The following is a 22259-nucleotide window of genomic DNA, read 5'->3' as shown; positions in this document are numbered from 1 at the left end:
CCCCTTCCATTTGGAAAAGGCTTGACAAGTGTTTGAAGGCTTGCACCAGCTTATATGCTGGATACAAGACCCTTCGATAACCGATGTGGGACTTTTTGTCCTAACAATAACAAACCAAACGAACCCTTAATTCATCAGGCATTGTGCCTGAGCACCCAGTACCTCATGACAGGTGGACGCCAAGGCGTCGCCTAATGCAAGGGCGGTGCGTTGCGCATGATCCACAGGCGGCTCGGCTGCCCCTGTGCGCCTTTGACAACTATGTATTTGACATTACAAAATGCTTTACATTTCCCAGGCTCAGATTGAGACCCCACCAAACAAACAGTTTTCAATTACGCCAAGATAACCAAGAATTCAAAAGAAACATTGCACAACCATCCGTCTTATGCAAACAACAGCAGCCTCATTCACATACACATACACATTCACATACACATACACAGGTATTCACAAATGAAAGTAATTTGCTCTAAAGAAATAGAGACATTAAAATAAAAACAACAGAAGTAGCTCCACAGTCTACAACATGGATTGTTTTATTTTTTTTAAAGACAAAATACAGAAAGAGAGGAAACAAGTTTCCTTTACCTCTCAAGAACTCCTATTGTAAAAGATATCTCAAGGTTTGATTACAATGGTGCAGAAAAATTGAACAGGTTTTCCTACTTTTTAGACAAACAAATAACCATTATTGATGTCTTTAACAAAACAATCACAAGCACAATGGAGCTGAGAAAATTAAGCAGCAAATAAATTAAGACCTCTGATTAGCATAATTAAGATGATCGACCACATTCTGAGAAAGTTCATTGGTTAAGCCCCATATCAAGTAGCCAGGGACGGAGGGAAGGGGGCTACACTAGGCTGTAGTCCCCGTCAACCCCCACCCCCATTACTATATATATATACCCTACAACATATATATACATACCCTTATGTGAGAATTCCTCTACATATATATACTAAAAACCATAGAGATAACTAGCTCTGTGGTCTCTGTCCTGTTGCCACCATCGTATCTAAGAACTGAAAACCAGAGTCACATGTCTCTGCCAGGTATTGAGCTACAAAGTGATGAAAGTGGTTCTGATGGTGTCAAACAACTGAACAAGTCTATGATCAAGGCATAAGAGTTCCAACCAAAGTCATTGCTATAGCTATAGCTTTGGTTCCAACCAAAGTCATTGCTGACACAGAAAAAGAGAGACCGTACATGGTATGAACATCAGAACATGTATTGGCTACATTTACCTTTCAAAGCTTTTTCCTCACTGAAGTTTTTTGAATTTTCTCTTTCTCCATGGATTCATGCAGGTTTCTTGCCTCTCAGATTCCCGACAGACTTGTCAATTCAAGTTCAAGATATCACCTTCCCAGTTCATAAGGTAACTAAAGAACAACAAGAAGAACATAGCAACAATAGACACACCTGCATTACCTGCAACATAGATAACAGACACTTCTAGAGACGCAAACTAACTTCAAATTTTTCAATGGCATTGATAACAAAGCTCTCTACAATTGGCTATATAGGCTGACTAGAACTTCAACCTTCAAACTCAAAATTTGGGTATGAACTCAAGCTCGAAAACTTCCGGGGTGGATCGGAGATGTTTGAGACCATTCTGAAATTCTGTTATGGTCTTCCACTGGATTTAAACCCTAGCAACATAGCTTCACTAAGATGCGAATCGCAATTTCTAGAGATGAGCGAAGAGTTTGAAGATGGAAATCTCATAACCAAAACAGAAGCTTTTCTCACATTTGTTATCCTTTCTTCATCGAAAGACACCATAACTGTTCTCAAATCATGTGAAAGTCTCTCTCCATGGGCTGAAAATCTCTAAATTGAAAGGAGGTGATGTGATTCAATTGCTTGGAAGGCTTCTAGACTCTAGAGACAACTCAAACACAGGAAATGCAGTCAATGACGAAGGCTGGTGGTTTGATGATGTGGCTAGCCTTCGCATCAATCACTTTATAAGGATCATAACTGCAAAGAAAGCGAAAGGAACAAAGCCAGATATCATATGCAAGTGTGTCATGCACTATGCAGCAAGATGGTTGCAACTACTAGGGCTTGTATTAAAAATAAGTGGATTTATTTTGCAATTTGAATACTTAGTTGTATATTTGATAATTTTTTGTCAGAATTTGGGGGTGGGCTTAAGGCCTTCATTAGATCCAAATTCTCCTATGAGAGGTCCTAATTTTTAAGATTTACTTTTAAGGTTCAAAATATTTTTTAAAATTTTGAAAAAAATAAATTTGTAACCCAAGGATATGTTTTTTTTTTTGAAACAAAAATCAAATCCAACCCAAAAAAACCCAATCAACATCTATTTCATTGATCCTCAGTTATTTAAAATCAGCAGAATTACAACAAATTCAAATCCACACAAACAAAATGTTGACATTTCACAATTCCAATCCCAATCCAAATTACAACCAAAATAAATTACCTGGAGTCCAATTTCAAGCAACATTTCCACTCTCAGAAATGTAAGCACTCCCAATCCGATGCCCCTCTTCCAAAACAGTCCAGTTCAGCGATTGCACCGCCCTCAACCACCGGAAATCGTCCACATTGGCCCAATTTCCTGTCTCCTCATGAAGCCCTGCCTCTTCAAGATCCTCCTCAATACCCTGGTATCTCAAACAATATGGGGCAAACCTCACGCCATTACTGTCCTCAATTATTGGCCTGCTCCTCACTCTCAAGTAAAAATCACATGCCTTGGCCTCATGTATTCTTATTGGATGTGATGCCAGTACAAACACACACCCCTCTACATTATCTATCAAGATTGAACCAGTCACTGGCCCTGCATAAACCCTACAATTCCTCAATCTGTGAGCAAAAATGGCTCTCGTAGAGCCAATTAACCTCACCTCACATGAATCAAGATCTGATAATGTAAACTCGCCCATTTCGAAACCCTTGAAATTCTTCACCAGTATCTCATTCTCCTTGTTTCTAAACCCCAAGGACTCGGGAATCAAAAAACTCAACTTCTCCGGTAAACCAGAACTGGACTTCTCAGATTGAGTTCCGCTGGGTCCGGTAAGGATAGAGTTGTCCTTTTTGGTGGCTTTGTTTCTGAAAGCCAATTTCTTTCGGGGAATCAATTCAGAGTTCAGATTCTCCAGGGCTTGTTTCAAATCAGATATGGTTTTGAGTGAGGAACGGACCTCATAAGAGGGCAAGAAGTAGGAGTTCTCGGCGACAAGTTTCTCCAGATTTGAGATAGAGGATGAGATATCAACGAGATGGGACTTGAGGCGAGATGGATCGGCGGTTAGTCCGAATGACTCCGCTATTTGAGTGTCGATGGAGCGCTTACAGTCATTGAAGCAGGAGAGAAAGGAAGATGTGGATTCAAGGGACGAGTCCGGTGAGTCGGATTTGCGGGCCAAACGAGTCTGGTGGCGCTCGGAGAGACGTTCGAGCATCGATTGGTGCTTCTTCTGGAGAGCTGGGTCAAGTGTACTGGTCAGGATTCTTTCGCTAGGGCTTCATAGATCTGACATTGTAAGACTAACGGAACTGTTGCTTGTACTATTTGAAGTCAAATCTCTGCTATCCTGAAACCAAATGACCATTAATATAATGTTAGAAAAAAAAAACTTGTATTAAATCTCTCCCACTTCACACCAATGAGCATATGAGTGTAACAGATGGAACACTAATAAAATATGATAAGATATCTTTGCCAACTTGCTCATTACAAACATTAAAAGGAATATGAGATAATCAACCACCTTCCTCTGTACCATGTACATTATTTGCACAAGTAATTCAAGTTGTCAAATATTTGCAAACTATATACTTCATTAGTCATTAAGCTCTACCAATCGACATGTACCCAATTTTTTCCTTGTGACCTTATGGTGAAGCACACTGAAAGAAAGACAAGACCACAATCTCAAATTAACTATAAGAAGTTTCAAGGTATGATTACGTCAAGGTAGAGGCCTCCATCATTCCATCCATCAATTTTGGACCGTCAATCTTGACCGGAGGATATTAAAACCTTTAGGCCTGCAATCCACACTTCCGCCTCAACTTTGTCCTTGCAAATCTGAAAACTAACATCACATTATATTTGCAAGTACTACATGCATGCAATTTATAAACAAATGGTCAGGTATATCAAGATATAAATATCATAAATTCTTCACATACCAGATCAAGGGACCGTTTTCCATTGTTGTATATAAGCGAAAATGATAGATAATCCTTTTCAGGACGAAGATGCCATTGGAAAACAGTCTGGGAGCACAATGTAGACGAAGAAGTTAACATGAAGATAGAAAACTTACGCAAGGAACTGAATCTGATGGATGCTAGAAATATATGATACAAGAATCTCACAGTTCTTTGCCCAGGAATAATTTTTGAGACAGAAGCTAACTTCAAACTTCTATTGCCACTGCTTGAAATCCAAATCAAAGATGTTTCATCCTGCAAGCTGTACACACAAAACAGGAAGCAAATCATTAGAAGAGAAAAGAACAGTCACAAAACATATTACAAAAAAAAAATAGCAAAAAGAGAACAGAGCAGCAATCCATCAGGCATGTTAGACGGCATTCTGTCCTATGACATGAATTTCAGTAGATAACACATGACAGGCACAAACATTCAGACAATATTTAAAAAATAATAATAAAAAATAAACACACACACACACAAACACTGTCCAGGTAATATGGCGCAGGAACAAAGAAATCTTCTTTATCCCTCTAAATCTTCCTTAAAAGAGGAAGTTGCATAAAGTTGCATTGATGGATTATCTGCAAATGCAACTATTACGATCAACAGAACTAGCTAAGCAGTATTTTATAAAGAAATCTGGATTTAACTAGACAACTAACATCAAACAATATAGAGTTTTCTAGGTAACCGAGTCTTGTGTAACCAAAGCAGCTATATAAACTAATTAGCGACACAAAGCAATCAAAGAGGATGAAGACCAGAACTGTAAGCATTAACATGCTCTCAAATATGATGGAAGACGTAGAACAAAATAGAAATCAACATCCAATTGAATGCATGATAGTAAGGTCGAAGGATTATACACTCAACTACCAATCATCTGACAGTGTATGCATAGATATGCTATTTGCTTGTGCATATAACTTTGAAGTAAAATGCTTGCTACATGACACTGTCTCTCTCACGAGCTGCTTCTATCTATCTCATAACTTGCTTTCTAATGTTGTAATACTAGCTCTGAAAGGTATTGTCTTATACCACTATTCACAAAAGCTGTCTTGCATTGCATGGAGAAACTTGAATCATGCTCAATACACATTCTAATAGCCTGCTTAGCTTAACCAAACAATTAAGAGAGAGCCAATCTAATGTAAATCAGAACTGTTTTGCATGAAAAATATACCAACTAAAAGATAAGGAACCTGCAACTTCTAAGGCCAAAATATACCAAATAAAAGATAAGGATCCTGTAACTTCGAAGGCCAAAATCAAATTTTATATAACTTTCATTATTTTCTACTTGAAAAATCAACACAAATGCATTAAAAAACTCCATCTACTTCAAAGCACAAAGAAAAAAAGACATTTCAATGAACATATTACAATTAGGCATCAAAGGAATTTCAAAACTCCAATACCCAAGCCATAGGTTGTAACTTTCTCTGGAAAAGTAAATTTCTTGGGGCCCCCTTAAATACTAAAGCAAACTCTGTTGTCCAGGCCAACTGGCCAAGTAGCAAATATACGAAAACGTGTGGAAAAACTTACATAAGAGAGTCTAAATGGACAAAACTTGGGTTTCCCTTTACGACCATATTTCAGAAGTTGAGCACCCTTCTTTATGTCTGCAAAGTGTAGAAAGATCTTTAAAACCAAGAAAATTGTCTACAGCAGACAAATGTAATAATGTAATATTATAAAGAAAGTTGGCAAGTTCAGAATCTACTACCAATATTGCCAGTAGTAATAGAATCAGAGACCATAAAGAACCACAATTCAAAATTTCTCATCACATTTCACAATTAAACTTCCCTAAAGCATCCTTCACCCAACCAGTGGATGGCATAAATTTAGTTTGTTTGACATTCCACTAACACTAGGGTCTCTGGAGAGGGAAGGTTTATGCAGATCTACCCCGGCGTTGCTGAGAGCCTGTTTCTGCAATTAAAAATTTTCAATTAGCTTTCTTTTGGTTTAGCTTTTTGTGTTGTTATGATCACCTACTGTTTCCCTTCTTCTTTTCTTGATTTTTGTAAACAGATTTTACGACTTTTCGGCTTTGGTATGGTTCAGTTTCATATATTATTTTTTCAATATATCCCTTACAAAGGCCAGGTCGTAAGCACAGCGACCCCTCACCACAAGTGACGATTTGAGTAGAACTCAGAAGTGTCACCACCTCCTGCAATTTTTTTTTTCTAAAAGAAGGGGTAAGGGACATAGGTTGCAGTGAAAGCCTGGCCTTCAGCTGCATCTAATTGGTAGATAAAGTCTACTATTGGCCAAGGGATAAAAAAAAAAGAAGGCATTTTTTCCAGAATGATGTCAAAGGTAACCAATAACCTAAAAGGAGCAGGAAAATTTTTGGCATTTTAGATCGAGCAATTCAATAATGGAGTATCACATCGCTTTTCCAGTCCTATGCTGCCATAAAAAAATCCAAAAGGATAGTCACTGACAGCAGAAATAGTGATTACAAACCTTACATGATATGTGCATTTACTACCCCACAAAGAAACACAACTAATACTCCATAACCAAACATCAGCTGCTTCAGTTCCTCAAATAAAGTTTCATAGGCATTGAAATGGCAATGGCAGAGGATAAAGTAAAGCATACACAGGTCAAGGAACGGATACATCCAGTTCAGCTCCTTGCACAAAACACCACCAATTACTTAAAAATAATATATTATGAAGTTTACAATGCCTCCAACGAGCTAGTGGTTTTGCTTGCAAGATCCCATCACACTCGTACTTCTACAAGCCCAGTTTAATATAATGTTTGTTTCTTAATTACAGCAGCCATATCACGTTTCCAAAAAGAGGCAATATTACCCAGTCACTGAAATGAATGACATCTGGGAGTCTTCAAGATTTGAGTTCAGTTATAATACACTTGCTATGGAATTAAACTGCCAACCAAATTCAATAGAGCTGAAGCCTGAAGGTACCCAAAGTGAATTTTCCAAAGGGTGTGATTTTGACTTTCTGTAATAAGCTAATAACTTATAATTCTTGACTGAGAAGTGAGAACCATCTTTCTCATAGTACCACACAAGCTTCGGTATATATTTCTCCCATGGTCAGGAACCACATAAACTATGTAATCATTATATATCATTGTAGGTCACCTTTCACTGATTTTAAGCCCTACATTTAATTATCAATGTAATTGAGAATGCAACAGCTAACACCAATTTGTTCCAAAGTTTCAATTTCCAATAAATTTATTGTCACAAATTCGACGGAAAGAAAGCTAAGACATTCCAACCTGCTAGATGTCTCGGTCGGCATTCCCATAGCTAACAAGATCTGCCATCCCATATGAAAGATTTACCAAAATGCCACCACCCTCTGCGATCCCTCTTCGGAGCTCCGTTCATCATATAACGCCACACAACCGTCCTCCAACATGCACCACCATCCACCACCACTCTCACATCACCGCCACCACCACCACAACAACGACAACAGTCCAGCAGATCCACACGTCTCGCTCTGGATCCTCTCCTCCAAAATTCGAAGTCAAACACTGATCGCCGCAGTCCAAACCCCCGGTCCCCTCAGCACAGACTATTTAATATTTATCGACAGAATGGCTGCCTTGAAGTCAGCGAAGACCAGCTCTCCAGAGAGAATAAACGGTTTCACCGCAGTGTCAAGATGGCCGGGAGAGAGAAAATAGGAGAGAGAAACGGTGGAAGAATGAGTCTTCGTTGTAAATATAAAAGTCCAGAGAGTCAAAGATGAGGAAACGCAAAACGAGAAAGAAGAAATCGCAATCGCCTGAGATTGAAAAGCAAAAGAAATCAGAAAACATTTCCAATGCCGCATTAATTAATTAGTCTTATTCTTATTATTATTATTTTAAGATATTTAGGTAACCATTAAACCAATGGAGAATTAAAATCGTAAGCATAAAAGTATCGAATCCGAACCTCATCATTTCTTCCTATGTATTTAAAAGAAATCGTTTGTAGTTGTAACTTGTACTTCTTATGTGAAAGATGGAATCACTGTACATAACAAAATTAATTATACCATGTGAAATATTCACAAATCTAACAACCTGAATTTAAATATATATATATATATATCATGTCAAATTTGTTAAAAAAGCTTTTCGTAAATAAAACTTGATTTGAAACTTTGAATAGAATTTAGGATAATTCTTGAGACCGTAAAAAATAATCCTAAAAAACTTCATTTAATGTGCAGTGTTAAATATGAAGTGAGTTCTACATATGTGTTTTAATCAAAGACTATTTTAATGTCACATAGATTTGAAGATCTTTTGGAGTCACAAAATGGAGAATTTAACATTGTCTCATAATTTATTAGGGTCAATTTTTAAATCCTAGTGTTCTTGATTCTTTTTTTTATTAGGGTCGATTTGCAAATCTCTTGATTCTTGTCATACTAACAAGTGCCAATTAGTATTTAGTAATACTAGGAGGACATAACTCCCACTGTACTTTCATAATATGACTCAAATTTTTAAAAAATATTAAAAAATTATATTTATATTTTGATGGTTTTTAAGAATTTAATACATATTTTTCAAAATAAAAATAAAAAATTCATGACAATTAATCATTGGATATAAATTAAAAATATTACATATATCTTTCATGTTAAATTTAATTTTTGTTTCAAATAAAAAAATATATTGTTGAATTCATGAAATTAATTAAAATAGAAAATAATTTTTAGTCAAAAAAAAATTGAGCTATCAAATTGGTTTTACAGGGCTCTGCTGTGCTGTAAGCCCCATCTCTAAAACAGTTTGTACTTGTTATATAAAGTGTGATATCCAATAACCTAATTCGGACTAGGGTTCGGACAAGATTTATACATTTGAACCTAGACTTGGTTTTAAACTGGACAAAATTTTTGTGTGTGGACGAGCTAGATTTCGGACACATAACTTTATGTTCAAATTTGATTTAATCCAAGTTAGACAAATTCGATCATCCAAATCGGACAGGGTTTTGTCACTTCTAGATTGAATATGTACAAACAAACTTGTGATGTATCCTAATACTGTGCTATAGAATTCAAATCAATGATGTTGTTCATTCACAATAGCATTTTTTGAAAAAAATATCCAACCAAACTAGACTACAAACTCATCATAATAAATATGAAGTCAATCATCAAATTTAGGATTAGTGCAACTTGAAATAACTGAAATAGTTGCCACCTTCCAACTTGGTTATTGAAAATTCAAACATGTTAATCCAATCACTTAGAATTGCTCACTAAAAATTCAAACAAGCTATAATATAAATTGCTGACATGAAATGTTACGAGAATAAGCCATGGCCGTCCAAGACAAAACTTGTAACGTAATCAGTTATCTCCAGTAGCACAAAGGTTATAGAAGAGAAAAGAAAGTATATGAACAATTCAGAGTGGGACACACAGTAAAAAGAACTGACAAAAAAATTCGAACTGTCGATTTCCCTAATTCTGCTAGTAGAAAAATTATTACCTTCCGCATAATAGGCACTCAATCCCTGATGGGGTTTAGTTATCGGATATCTCCAGATCGCGTTGCTGTAAGTTCTTGGTCTCGAGTGACTAATATCACTAACATGCACAACCCCCCTCCTTGCTGCTCGCTCTGTGATGAATTGACACTGGGCTTCAGGTTAACATCAACCATGTCTTCTTGTTTCGTGGAAGAAAGGGTTTCCATCCCCGGTAAGGCATCAACAATCTTGCGGAGTAGAGGCTGCAATTTAAAGTTTCACCAAAAAGAAAGAAAGAATGATCGAGACACACACATCCAACACTAGTGCCTCACAAACATCAAAAGAATGCCCACTATTGACTGTATAGTGTGTGATCTTATTCACCTTGATATTAAATCCTGCTTTTGCACTGGTTTCTATAAACATCACCCCGAATTCCCGAGCTTTACCTTCTCCTTCCTCGATTGAGACTTGCCTATTTCGTCACAAAGACAACATAATTGAAGGGATTAAAGAAAAACAAAGCAGAGATTCTTAAAGCTTAAGATTATATTCAGATTGTCGATCAAGTTGTGGAATGAACTATCCACTAAGTAAAACATCTGATCTCCTTATCAAATTAAAAATCTTAATAACACCAGCCAAGAAAAAAAAAAGGCCAAAAAACTACAATGTTTAGTAATAGAAGGTGCAGCTGCTACTCCAAGATGCTGCAGACTTATTCCCAACAGTAGGAAAAACATATTAGGTACCTAGCATAGAAGCATTCAATCCTATCCCATGTAAATCGTTGGCAGTTGGTTATTATATTTAATTGGTTGATATAAAACTGATGGTAAACTTATAAGCAATAACAAAACTGCAAGAAATTTCTTATGACAAATAACAAATTTCTACTTACTTGCCACATCATAGACAATTACAGCAACAGAAGAATCTCTTATGTAGCTTGGGATGAGACTCCTAAACCTCTCTTGCCCAGCAGTATCCCTGCATCATAAGTATCAATTTCTTTTGTAAATGATATAAAAGAAAAGGCAAAAAGTGTGTGTGTAGCTGGCTTCAATGAACCATCTGAGAGTCCTCCAAATGGATGTTTGACGCAAATCATCGGGAAACTTCAGAAACATTACAACTATGTTTCAAACTATATATTTTGATCAGCAGTGGTTGGATTTCAAGGATTTTCATTCAAAGGGAGTAAGATTTGGTTATTTAGTTGAATGGAAAAAATAACCAAATGTCAAAAGAATTTCCCCTTCAACAAATCCTCAGCATCAACACCAGCCACGGAGCCACCACCTTAACCAAGACTAGAAATTACCACAATACAAATAATCCTCCGACACTGCTACATTTTTCGTGTCCTCCACACCTACAATTTTTCTCCTGCTTTCCTCGATGGGCTTAGCAGTTAGTACAAAGGCTAACATGCAACGTTCTTTAAGTGAGAATATAATGCAACGTGGCATAGTCTTGGAAAAGGAGAGATTACAAAGAAAAGCTTATGAAAACTGTAAGCGGACCGTTCGATCTTCAAGATACATTGTTTTTGACAAAAAATCTATTCCGATAGTGGCCTGCAGTTCGTTTAAATTTTATGATGGGATAATCAGTTACCGAGAACTTGTCAATAATAAAATGCATAGACTAATCATTCCTCCAGTGAATTATGTAATGACATATATAATTCTCATTTCAAAACCAATAAATCTCGAATCACAGGCAATCAACCTAGCAGAAAACAACAACTGCATTTTCAATCTGTATTCCTTCTTTTAAGCAAATTCATGTTTGGTTCATAGATTTTATAACAATTAGCGCCACTGAGAGCATCACATGAAATCATATTCGGGATAAGAAAATCCCGACACACGCACTTCACAACAACTACAAAAGAAGCTCAAACCTTGTGAACGAGGTACACACTATCTCTACTTGAGCTCTTTGGTTTCCCTCTCTGAAAAGAATTTGACTTGAGCGTCATAGTACCACCGGGCCACGAAGGGCCGTCGATTCTTATCTTGCAGGTACGGAGGTTCACCATCCACGTCATTGTGTTAACTAAAAATCAGAATTTCCAGTTAAGAAATCATTAACGTTTTTACTAAGAAAAAGAAACAAAATGTTAAGAGAGAGTTATTCTAACCCATCCCACGGGTGTCATGCATCCCTCAATTTCCAATACACAAATATTATCCTCTTTATCAAGGATTAGAGTAGGAACTCTCTCTCTTTACCTTTGTCTTAATGCTAAAACTCTTCCTTGCTCTAGGAACTTCCTATCACAAGACACATATGGGTTCCATTAGAGATCTCCTTAATTTAAAATTAACTCAAACAATGTAAATAGATTCTTACCTTAAAACTTGATTTGTAAGTAAACCCCAAATATGTTGGTACTCCTTTGTTGCCTTATTTCTTCTGCTCCCTCAAGCTCACACTTTGTTCCTTACGTTCTTCCTCACCCTCTACATTGCTTAAATACACGAAAGTAAACACCAACTCATCTTAGTCTAGGAATCTAACCTTTGCCTTGGCTTGACATGTGTTAACCTAATGATTATATTCTTTCTACTTCCTAGTTGCTCGGCAAGCTTTACGTCCATATATTTTTTCTGTGTTTTATGTTTATTTTGTTTCATTAACTTGCCATTTGTCCACTTGTTAAATTTTCCAATCCTATTGTTACACGTTTTTGTCCACATGCTACAAAACATCTACTATAGTTGGATATTGCGCACCTCTCTCTCTCTCTCTCTCTCTCTCTCTCTCTCTCTATATATATATATATATATATATTCTATATTATTCGTTAATTATATGTATATTGTTATGAATAGCTACTTATACATTGTTATTGTTATTATTTTAACAACATATTCCACGTTCTTCTCAAAAAAAGATGGTACGTACTATCTCATTTTTTCCACCGACAGTTCAAGGATTCAAATTCCTCGGCCAAAAAAGATTACAAGGACCAATCTAAAACGAACTCATGCATAGCCAATAAATTTAGAACGACAATTAATATCCAAATTCCAAAGCATAATATTGCATATGCAGATCATAATGAGGGATGGAATTAATGACAAAATTTTTTGGAGCTTAGTTCACAGGGGATTGGTTGGGTGGTATGTGTTCGACTTCTACGTCTTACGAATTACCTAGTGTACGTGTGTGGGATGAGAAGACTCATGTGCTCGAGATTTTTCATATAGGACTGAATCCAATGTGATCATATCGATCTTATTGTATTCATTATAATTAAGTAAACGATAGAGAGAAAATGAAATGACTTGCAGGAATCAAGAAGTACATATATCTTGGTTATTAACTCTTAAGAAAGTAGGCGATACGAGGTGGGTAATGCAAGCAAGTGGTTGGCTCTAGGGAGAGAGAGGCCAAACTTTTCAGTCGTGTCCAAATCAGAAGGAGTGGTGCCATTGGGGAGTTCCCAATTGAAGCAGTGCACAAGCTGTGCCGTAATAAGCCGAATTGTGGTCAGGCCTAATTGCATTCCTGCGCAACCTCTTCGTCCCGAACCAAATGGAAGAAGTTGAAAGTGATGCCCTTTGAGATCAATGTCTCTACTACCAAACCTTTCAGGCAAGAATTCGTTCACATTGCTCGACCACACCTTCGGATCTCGTCCAATTGCCCAAGTATTCACAATTATTCGAGCTTTTTTCGATATAATGTATCTGTCAATTTCAATATCCTCCATTGATTCTCGAGGAATTAAAAGGGGAGCAACAGGATGAAGTCTGTAAGTTTCCTTTATCACCATATCCAAATAATTCAACTTTGCCAAATCTGTCTCCTCCACCATTCTCTTCATTCCAATCACACTCTCTAACTCCTCTTGAAGACATTTCATTACCCGTGGATGCCTAAGAAGCTCTGAGAATATCCACTCAACCGAAGTAGAACTAGTTTCAAATGCACCAAGCAGCATGTCCATTAACATACCTTTGATATTTGTTCGATCAACCGAATATGATGATGCCTCAATATCATTCGAATTCATGGGTTGATTCATCAATGAAAGCAATGTGTCGATAAAATCCATATCTTGTCTCGGCTTCACTTCACCATCTTCCTGATCATGTTCATTTAAGATTTTTTCTAGCAGTTTGTCCATTTCTTTACTAAATGCCTTCAAACGTCTTTCCAGCCCCTGGTAAGAAAATTTGAGAGATATGTTAAAATGAAATCCAAACTAAAGAGTCTGGTCGGCTGCAAAAGAAACACTTTACGTTTGTATGATGATAATGGAAAGGAATCATGATATTAATACATACATACCTGAAGGTCTAGTGGTTTTAGGTAAGGCACATAGTCAGATATATTGAAAGCTCCAGCCAAGAACATAACCTCAGCTACTAATCCCTTAATGTCAAATTCATCATCTTTGATGCGCCCAAAAACCATCTTGAATGTGATATTCTCTATTAACTCACTCAAAGTTAGGGTCAAATCCACAACTCCAGACACTCCAACTGATTTCCTTAGCGACCCAATAAGCATTTCAAGATTTTCCCTTCTCATGGGTGCAAAGGAATCCACCTTGGAACCACTAAGAAGATGGATAGTACAAAGTTTCCTAACATTACGCCAATAAGAGCCATATGGGGTGAAGCCCACGCCCTTGGCACCATAGTAGATGTAGTCGGTGGATATGAGTTTGGGCCTGGTTGCGAAAACAGCGTCGTGGGTCTTGAGAATTAGTTCAGCAGCTTCAGGTGATGATACCACAATGGTTGGCTTAGAACCTAACTTCACGGACATCAAAGGTCCATATTTTCTGGCTAAATGGGCAAGGGATTGGTGTGGGAGGTTCCCTAACAGATGGAGGTGCCCAATTACCGGCAAGGCTCGTGGACCGGGGGGCTGTTTCTTGGCACCTGTTAATCGGGAATGTATATAAAACCATAGAAGTCCAACCACCACCATAGGTATGGCTAGGAGTGAAGGAGACATTAAATATACCATTCTTTTTTCAGAAACGATGAGATAATAAATATCATATAAGCTTACCTGTATGTAGAAACTACAGAAGCATATATATATAGAGAAATTAAACCACTTAGCTAATTCATTTGGAAAGTTTAATTGTTTCCAAGAGCAATAAAAAAAAGAATTGGAAAGTTGTTGTATCAATGGGGCCACGTCTGCATGGAGAAGATAAGAAGCAGCTTCATGCAGATATTTCATACAAAAAAGGACCAAGCTTATTTGATCAAGAAAAAATGATGATATGATAGTTTTAGGTCATGATAAGATTGGTCATAGTGAAATTGACAATGCAACGTGAGGTGAAGGGTAACCAAAGTTGGGTTTTGGGCTACTGTTAGTTATGCCTTCTCTTGTGGGGCCAAATGCTACAGAAGTGGTCTTCAATAGGCCTAGTATGAAATATGAATGAAGCTTAGAGGTGGTAAAAAATGATTACAGGTCGATTTTGGATTGGATCACAGTGCATGTTTATGTAAATAATATATATTTACATGTTCAGACCCTAATTCGGATTGAATTTCGAACGTACTTAATTGACCAAACTCAAATTGATTTAAATTCGTATAATAACTTAATCCGGGATAGGGTCTGGACAAGTAACTATGAGACTAAGGCTGGTATGCCAACGATCTGGATATTCCTCTAGATATCTCTAATAGGCCACTATCTGCATGGGATTAGACTCAGTCTTATCTGTTGTTAGCGTGGTGCAAGCTGTTCTAGTGGTCCGAGATTTATGCATACTCAACTATACAAAAGATATACTGGATTGGGTGATTCCTCACTTACCAAAAAAATTATTAGGTTATAGATTCTATCTTAACAAGCCCACAAAATTCCAACACAACTAGCCAGAATTTGTACACAACATGTGTAACATATATATCAACAAACACTAATTAGCATGATTTGATTACATCAAGAAACAATATTGTAAGTAGTATGGAATTACATTTTATATTGAAATAACAGTTAGTTGTATTGTCAAGTTATATTCATCCAACTTGATTGATTCCATTTGCATGATTGTCAAGTTGGATGAATAGAAATTGACAATACAGCTAACTGTTATGATATATACATATGACCTTACAATTAATAAGTTGTCTTGTTTTAACTTTTCAAAGAACACAGCTCAATTATAGTGCTTAGATAGAGGTTATTTTTTTAGTCAACATGCATAATTTGAAATACCATGTAGCATACCCCATCCCCAAGAAGCTAGAGGCTAGGAAATGGTCCTTAACGAAGGAGATATTGGGAGTACATAAACTAGTAAAATGCTTTGATTTTTTATGAACATATATTAATTAAAATGTTTTGTTGATTTTAGTATGTGAAAGTTTCAAAACACTAAATGTAGCACTCGATTCGAGTGAACGGGTTGACAAGATTAGTGGCTATGCGTCATTCGGTGACAAGACTAGTGGCTATACATCAATCACTAGACCAACCCTATTTTCGATGTGGGCGTGAAGTGCAGTAGATAAGGGTGGTAGTGCCTCTCCTTATCAGCCAAGGTTTTCAGAGAGGTAGGACCACGGTCCCGGGCCTGACTGGGCCTTGGTTACAGCTGGCCCATTGGGGTGTCGGTTGGGCCTTGGTTGGTGAGTGACGTAGCTGTGCCCTATCAATTGGTATCGAAGCCTCCCGTCTAGGCGAGTGTGGGCCTGTGTGTAGCGCCTACGTCCCTGGAAGGTCGGGGCTGGGCTGCATCTACGGAAGGGGCGACCTGTGATCTGGGTAGGGCCACGGGCCCGGGCCTGGTGCCACAGAGTAGGCCAACGTGGACGTTGGCCTTGTAAGGACGGGGGAATGTTACGCCTATCCCACATCGATCAGATGTTGGCGTGAAGTGTAGTAGATAAGGGTGATAGTGCCTCTCCTTATCAGCCAAGGTTTTCAGAAAGGTAGGGCCACGGGCCCGGGCCCGGGCCTGACTGGGCCTTGGTTACAGCAGGCCCATTGGGGTGTCGGTTGGGCCTTGGTTGGTGAGTGACGTAGCTGTGCCCTATCATGAGGCTATTGGTTATGGTCTTCATGGAGATACAACTGATGTTTATAAAGTGAAGAGTGCAGCTGTGTTAAGTGTGTGACAAATTGGATCCGATCATGTGAAGCATTGAATCAAGTTTGTCCAAGATAAATGCATACCAGCTAGGCCAAGTCTTGGCTCACATTTATTGGGTGAAAACATAAGAGATGGAGACTTGTCCAACAAGGCTTTTATCAAAAATATACAAACATGTGGGACAAGCCTTGTACTCTCTATTAGAAGTGGTATATTCTTTGTTTGGTTTCTTCATTCAAGACTTGTGCTACTAAGAAGATAAGTTTGGTACAACCAAACAAGGCCCTTGCCTAGGGTTCACTTTTGAAGTCTTGGAGCCAAAATGAAGGGACAATATGACATAGTACAATGTGCATCCATGGCTGAGAATTAAAGAGAGTTTAAATAGTCAAGATTTAAAGACATACATTGATCCAAGGATTGTGCTTGTGACAACACTTATGGAAGAAAGGTTCTACCTTTTCTCTTAAACTTCCAACGTCTATATGCTCTATGGTGGAGATTTGTTTGCTCAAATAATCAATGGCCAAGATTAGGAGTTGCAATGAATGGTAAAGATCAAATCTTGAAGGTTGATCCAATGGCTGCATGCATGGGAGAGCATTGACACAAAAGAGGGGTCTTCTCTTTCATTCAACTTGGAATAGCATTTACAATCAAGAGAGAACTTTGTTCAAAGCTTTCAAGCATTCAAGCATCCATTGCCTACTGAAATCCCAGCTTCTTCCTGAGCCACTACTCAAGACCTTCTCACTATTTTGCTATGGCAAAGAGAGGGTGCTTCCACTTAAGCTCAAGGTGTTACTTCTCCCAAAATCACCTCACCTTACCTACTTGTAAATCCTACCCATGAGTGTGTGATTGTTGTTATTGAAAGTTCTTCACTTAAATAGCTTAGTGCTAGCTGTGAGAACCTTGGCTGAAAACCTCATTGCGAAAGTCCCTTTCTTAGGGTAAATTACAATTATTGAAGTTTGAGGGATTTCTTAGAAACCCTTGGTGTAAGGAGTTTTGTGGGTCTCTTAAAACCACACCTTAGTGGAGTTGGGAAATTCTTAGGTTGGTGAATCTAGGTAGTAGACGTAGGAGAAGGGTCTTCGAACTACTATAAATAGCTGTGTTGATTTCCTTGTTTACTTGCTTCTATTTACTACTTGTTTCAAACTACAGGATTTTTCAAAACCCTAATCTGTCCGAGATTAGCAGGCTGCCTTAAACTTTGAATTTCTGAAATTTTAATATAGTGTTTATTAAGGTGTTGTGACATTGATATAAAATTTCGTTGCATTTTGACATCATTTGATAGGTGAAATCTGAGTTGAAAAATCTGTGCGCAGTGTGTTGTTTGAAAATCTGTTTTGTGCAATTCTTGATTATTTGATATTTGATCATTCACTATATTGTATCACATCTTGCATTGGATTGAATATTGATTAGGATAATCATTACAGTCCAAATTTGTGTGCTACTTGTTAATTGTCATTAATTTGTTTAAATTGAGAAAGGGAATCCAATTGGAATTTGAGGACACAATTCAACCCCTCTTGTGTTAAACTCAATCCTTCATTTTCAAATAACTTTCCAAGTTATTATGAATGATTTTTTTTTCAAGCTTTTGAATAAATTTTTCATTTGGTCCCCAACTTGAATTCTTGGTTTCGTCCATATAAGCATATGGCATAACGTACATACTAGGATCATTGAATATTTTTTCATTATAATTAAGAGTTTCAACAAATAGATTTTTCATTTGAGTGTATCACTTGTCTCATATATTCAAAAAAAAGGTATGATACCATAAAATCTATTGTCGTAATTATTTTTTTAGTCAGCATGCATAATTTGAATACCATGTAGCATACCCCACCCCCAAGAAGCTAGAGGCTAGGAAATTGTCCATAACCAAGGAGATATTGGGAGTACATAAACTAGTCAAATGCTTTGATTTTTTTATGAACATATATTAATTTAAATGTTTTGTTGATTTTAGTATGTGAAAGTTTCGAAACACTAAATGTAGCACTCGATTTGAGTGAGCGGATTGACAAGATTAGTGGCTATACGTCATTCGGTGACAAGACTAATGACTATGCATCAATCACTAGACCAACCCTATTTTTGACATATTACAATGTTTAGGTTCTTTAATGTGGCATTTAATATTTTATGGATATTTTCGTTATTTTATATTTTTCGTTATTTTATGGTTGCAGGCGAGAATTTCTCGCAAATCTTATGGACTTCAATGTTTATTTACTTGATTAAATGTTTGTTTAATTTGGTTCGTTGATTCCGCATAAGTCATTAGGTGATAAATTAGGATAAACTTAATGGATTATTAGTCGGGAAAAACTCAGCCTATGAAAAAAAAAATATTAAGACTGACCACAGTAGATACTCTTAATAAAAACTTTAATTATACAGTTTTTATACACTTTTCACAAATTTAGAGTTTATCAAAAAGTACATCCACTCATCAGATACTCTAAACCACACTCTAAATAATTTAAATATTCATTTCTACAATCACTTTAAATAGTTTAAAGTTAATATATTTTACAACATATTATAACATAAAATATTACTATATTAAATAATAATAAATTGATATTAATATTAATAATTATTTAATTAAAATAATTAAAAAATTAATAATTTGATTATAATAATATGATAGTTGAAATAATTAATGTAGAAATATAAAATTAGCGGATTAAAAATATAAAAGGAGTGGATTAATCTGGGCCATTGATCCATTGAGTCAATGGCCCATAATTAATAGGCCTTCATGAGCGAAGCCTACAATATGATGGTATTTGTCAACGTGGCTTTAATCGGATGGTCATTATCAACGTGGCACAAAGGCCCTCTGATGGTCTTCATCAATGTGGGTTGTTGTTCTCCTATTTTTTAATCAAAAAATAGGAAGCGTTTGCTACAGTGAGCCCAAACATGTGGCATTTCACTGTAACTAGACTGGTTTTTACAGTTCAATACCCAGTGACTGTTGTGAACCTGATTTCCATTAAAAGACAAAATTGAAACTCTACATTTAGAGTTCCGTGTCTTTTACCAGTGTTTGATGCGGATAGCCTAATAGCTACTACACCCGACAAAGGCAACATCTATGTAGACAAAAGAAAGCATTAATAGCTCACTAAAGATAAGATGGGAAGAGAAAATTAAATGTCATACAATTTTCATTATTCAACTATGCCAATCAAAACTTATTTTACAATTCATGTCTCTGGCTACAGTATTGGCGTGATATTTCGGCCGCTCCTTTTAATCAAACTGGATGCACTAGTGTCCATCCCACAATGCGAAATGAAATTACTTTGAAACAGCTTGTTTGGTTGCATGGTTCCCATTGGAATGGAACCATGTATTCCGTTCCTGATGATAATTCCAATGTTTGGTTGTTAGTTTTTATGGGAATGGAATTGTAAAGTTTCTTTGTACATAGGAACTTCACATTCCCAACTCTCTCCTAGGAACTTCAAGTTCCATTCCCGCCCAGAATTATATTAACAAATGAATTTATAAAATTACCCTTGATAAGAGATCTTGACCATTCATATGAATGAATCTCAACCATTCATTTCTTTTAACCTAAAAACCCACATATTCGATTCTTCGATTCTATCTGTGCCCAAAAGTTGTAGGAAGAAGACGACGTGCTGCTTCTCATCTCCAATACAGGTTCGTCTTCTTAATCATTCAACCTTGTAGTTCTCTTGATCGAACAGGGTATGGGTTTAATATATTTAAGTTTATGTTTTAACAGCTCTTGTATTTGTGGATTTTATATTATGGCTTTGATGCCTTTAACTCTTGTATTTGTAGATTTTATATTATGGCATTGATGCCTTTTAATTATGTTGAATATATTTCAATTCCATGTTATGTAAATTTGTCAAAATGTTTCCTTTTATTAAAGGGGTAATATAGTCATTTGTCAATTATTCTTATTCCATTCCTCCATGAATTCCTACAAACCAAACATTGGAACACAAAGTTCCTGTTACAATTCCTTGAGCAACCAAACATAGGAATTGATTGAATTCCGGTTCCCATTCCCGTTCCCGTTCCCGTTCCGTTCCCACCACTAACCAAACTATGTGTGAGTGTATATATATATATATACATATATTTATTTATATAATGTATTTTTGTGATTTCTATAAAGTTTCATTTTGATTTCTTATATTAATTTATTTATCCATTTCATTAACTACTCTTTTTTTTTCATTGGATGTGGTACAAACAGCAAGCACTCTTACAGCCCATAATCACTGACATGACAACATATTGGCCAAATCTTAGAAATTCTAACAGCATGCAGGGAAATTTGGGATTTTAGCAATATGAATATCCACTCAACTGAAGTAGCAAGGACCATGTCTAGTAACATACCTTTGATACTTGTTCGATCAACAGAGTGTGATGTCTTATCATTCGAATTCATAGGTGGACTCATCAATGAAAGCAATGTTATTATTGTTTTTTAAAAAAAATTAAAAGAACTATACTTAAAAAACTAGCACATTTTAAAAAAATATATATATATTAGAAAAATATATAAGGTAAACAACTCTTGTGCATAAAATTTATAATGGGCGGGTTAGGGTATTAAAGAATGTACAGAGAACTTACCCCCACATAATATGTAGAGACTATTTTCAGGAATTAAATACGTGACATCTCGATTGCACCCATATAACTCTCCTCGGCTCGTCCACTCTAATACCTACCCTAAATGTCTTGGAGTACATAAATTGAAGTACACTAGAAATTGATTTATAATATATTCACTTGTCACCGAAGTCCATGAATTTTTTTTTTGAAAAGGGTCACATACCGATTTGTATTCATTTAACTAATAACTTAGGCAAGAGAATTCGAGGATCGTAGGTACTCAAGTCACCATAAAGATGGATTACATCGGAGAAATTCAATCAAAAACCTTACTACGCTAGCTGATGACTAGCAGAATCAGGTAACTTGTCTTCTTCATCTGCGTATCTCAGTTAGTCAGACAAAGGACAAGGTAAACTGCTCTTCTTTGCACGAATAACAAGCATGCGTTAAGGGGTCCCCGAGGTGTTCCTTAGGGGGACGCTTTGACGCTCAAGTTAGTTCTATAGTAAGGTAAAATTAAGGAGACATCTCGATATCTTGAGCTTTCTCTTTAATATTAGAGTAATTAGTCAAAAAAGTGAGTCCTTTACCTTTGTGGGAGTCCCCCCTTTTTATATGTTTCCTGTGTAACTACTGCTTTATGACTGTAACTATTCCTTTGCAGTTGTAATCGCTCTTTTCAGATCGTGTGAGCTATAAGTGCACTCTGCTTGTATGTCGGACACGTGTTAGTATTTTATTGGAAGAACTTGTTATAGAGGTTATCTGCTACAAATTTCTTTATGAGATCAACTCTTTGCATTCTCACAAATGCCAAACAAGAACTC

At 36.6% G+C, this 22259-nt stretch overlaps 2 protein-coding genes and 1 pseudogene across 2 annotated transcripts; all 3 read right to left on the bottom strand.

The window, feature by feature from the left end:
• Positions 1–2317: 2317 nt before the first annotated feature.
• Positions 2318–6476, bottom strand: LOC119986916 (tubulin-folding cofactor C-like). The gene is made up of 8 exons (XM_038831606.1): positions 6227–6476; positions 5836–5887; positions 4379–4475; positions 4190–4276; positions 4022–4085; positions 3870–3904; positions 3737–3771; positions 2318–3517 (listed from the first exon to the last, which is right to left on the bottom strand). Exons 1-8 carry the CDS (start codon positions 6474–6476, stop codon positions 2479–2481), a joined length of 1659 nt encoding a protein of 552 aa, XP_038687534.1. The 3' UTR covers positions 2318–2478.
• Positions 6477–9686: 3210 nt separating this feature from the next.
• Positions 9687–11458, bottom strand: LOC119986915 (annotated as a pseudogene).
• A 1461-nt stretch (positions 11459–12919) lies between these two features.
• On the bottom strand, positions 12920–14745 carry LOC119986779 (cytochrome P450 CYP736A12-like). Its single transcript, XM_038831462.1, has 2 exons — positions 14010–14745; positions 12920–13881 (listed from the first exon to the last, which is right to left on the bottom strand). Exons 1-2 carry the CDS (start codon positions 14694–14696, stop codon positions 13042–13044), a joined length of 1527 nt encoding a protein of 508 aa, XP_038687390.1. The 5' UTR covers positions 14697–14745; the 3' UTR covers positions 12920–13041.
• Positions 14746–22259: the final 7514 nt, after the last annotated feature.

This window comes from Tripterygium wilfordii, chromosome 20 (assembly GCF_013401445.1).
Source record: "Tripterygium wilfordii isolate XIE 37 chromosome 20, ASM1340144v1, whole genome shotgun sequence".
NCBI lineage: Eukaryota > Viridiplantae > Streptophyta > Magnoliopsida > Celastrales > Celastraceae > Tripterygium > Tripterygium wilfordii.
The sequence above is the reverse complement of the archived record's forward strand: the minus strand, read 5'-3'. Positions and strand labels throughout refer to the sequence as shown.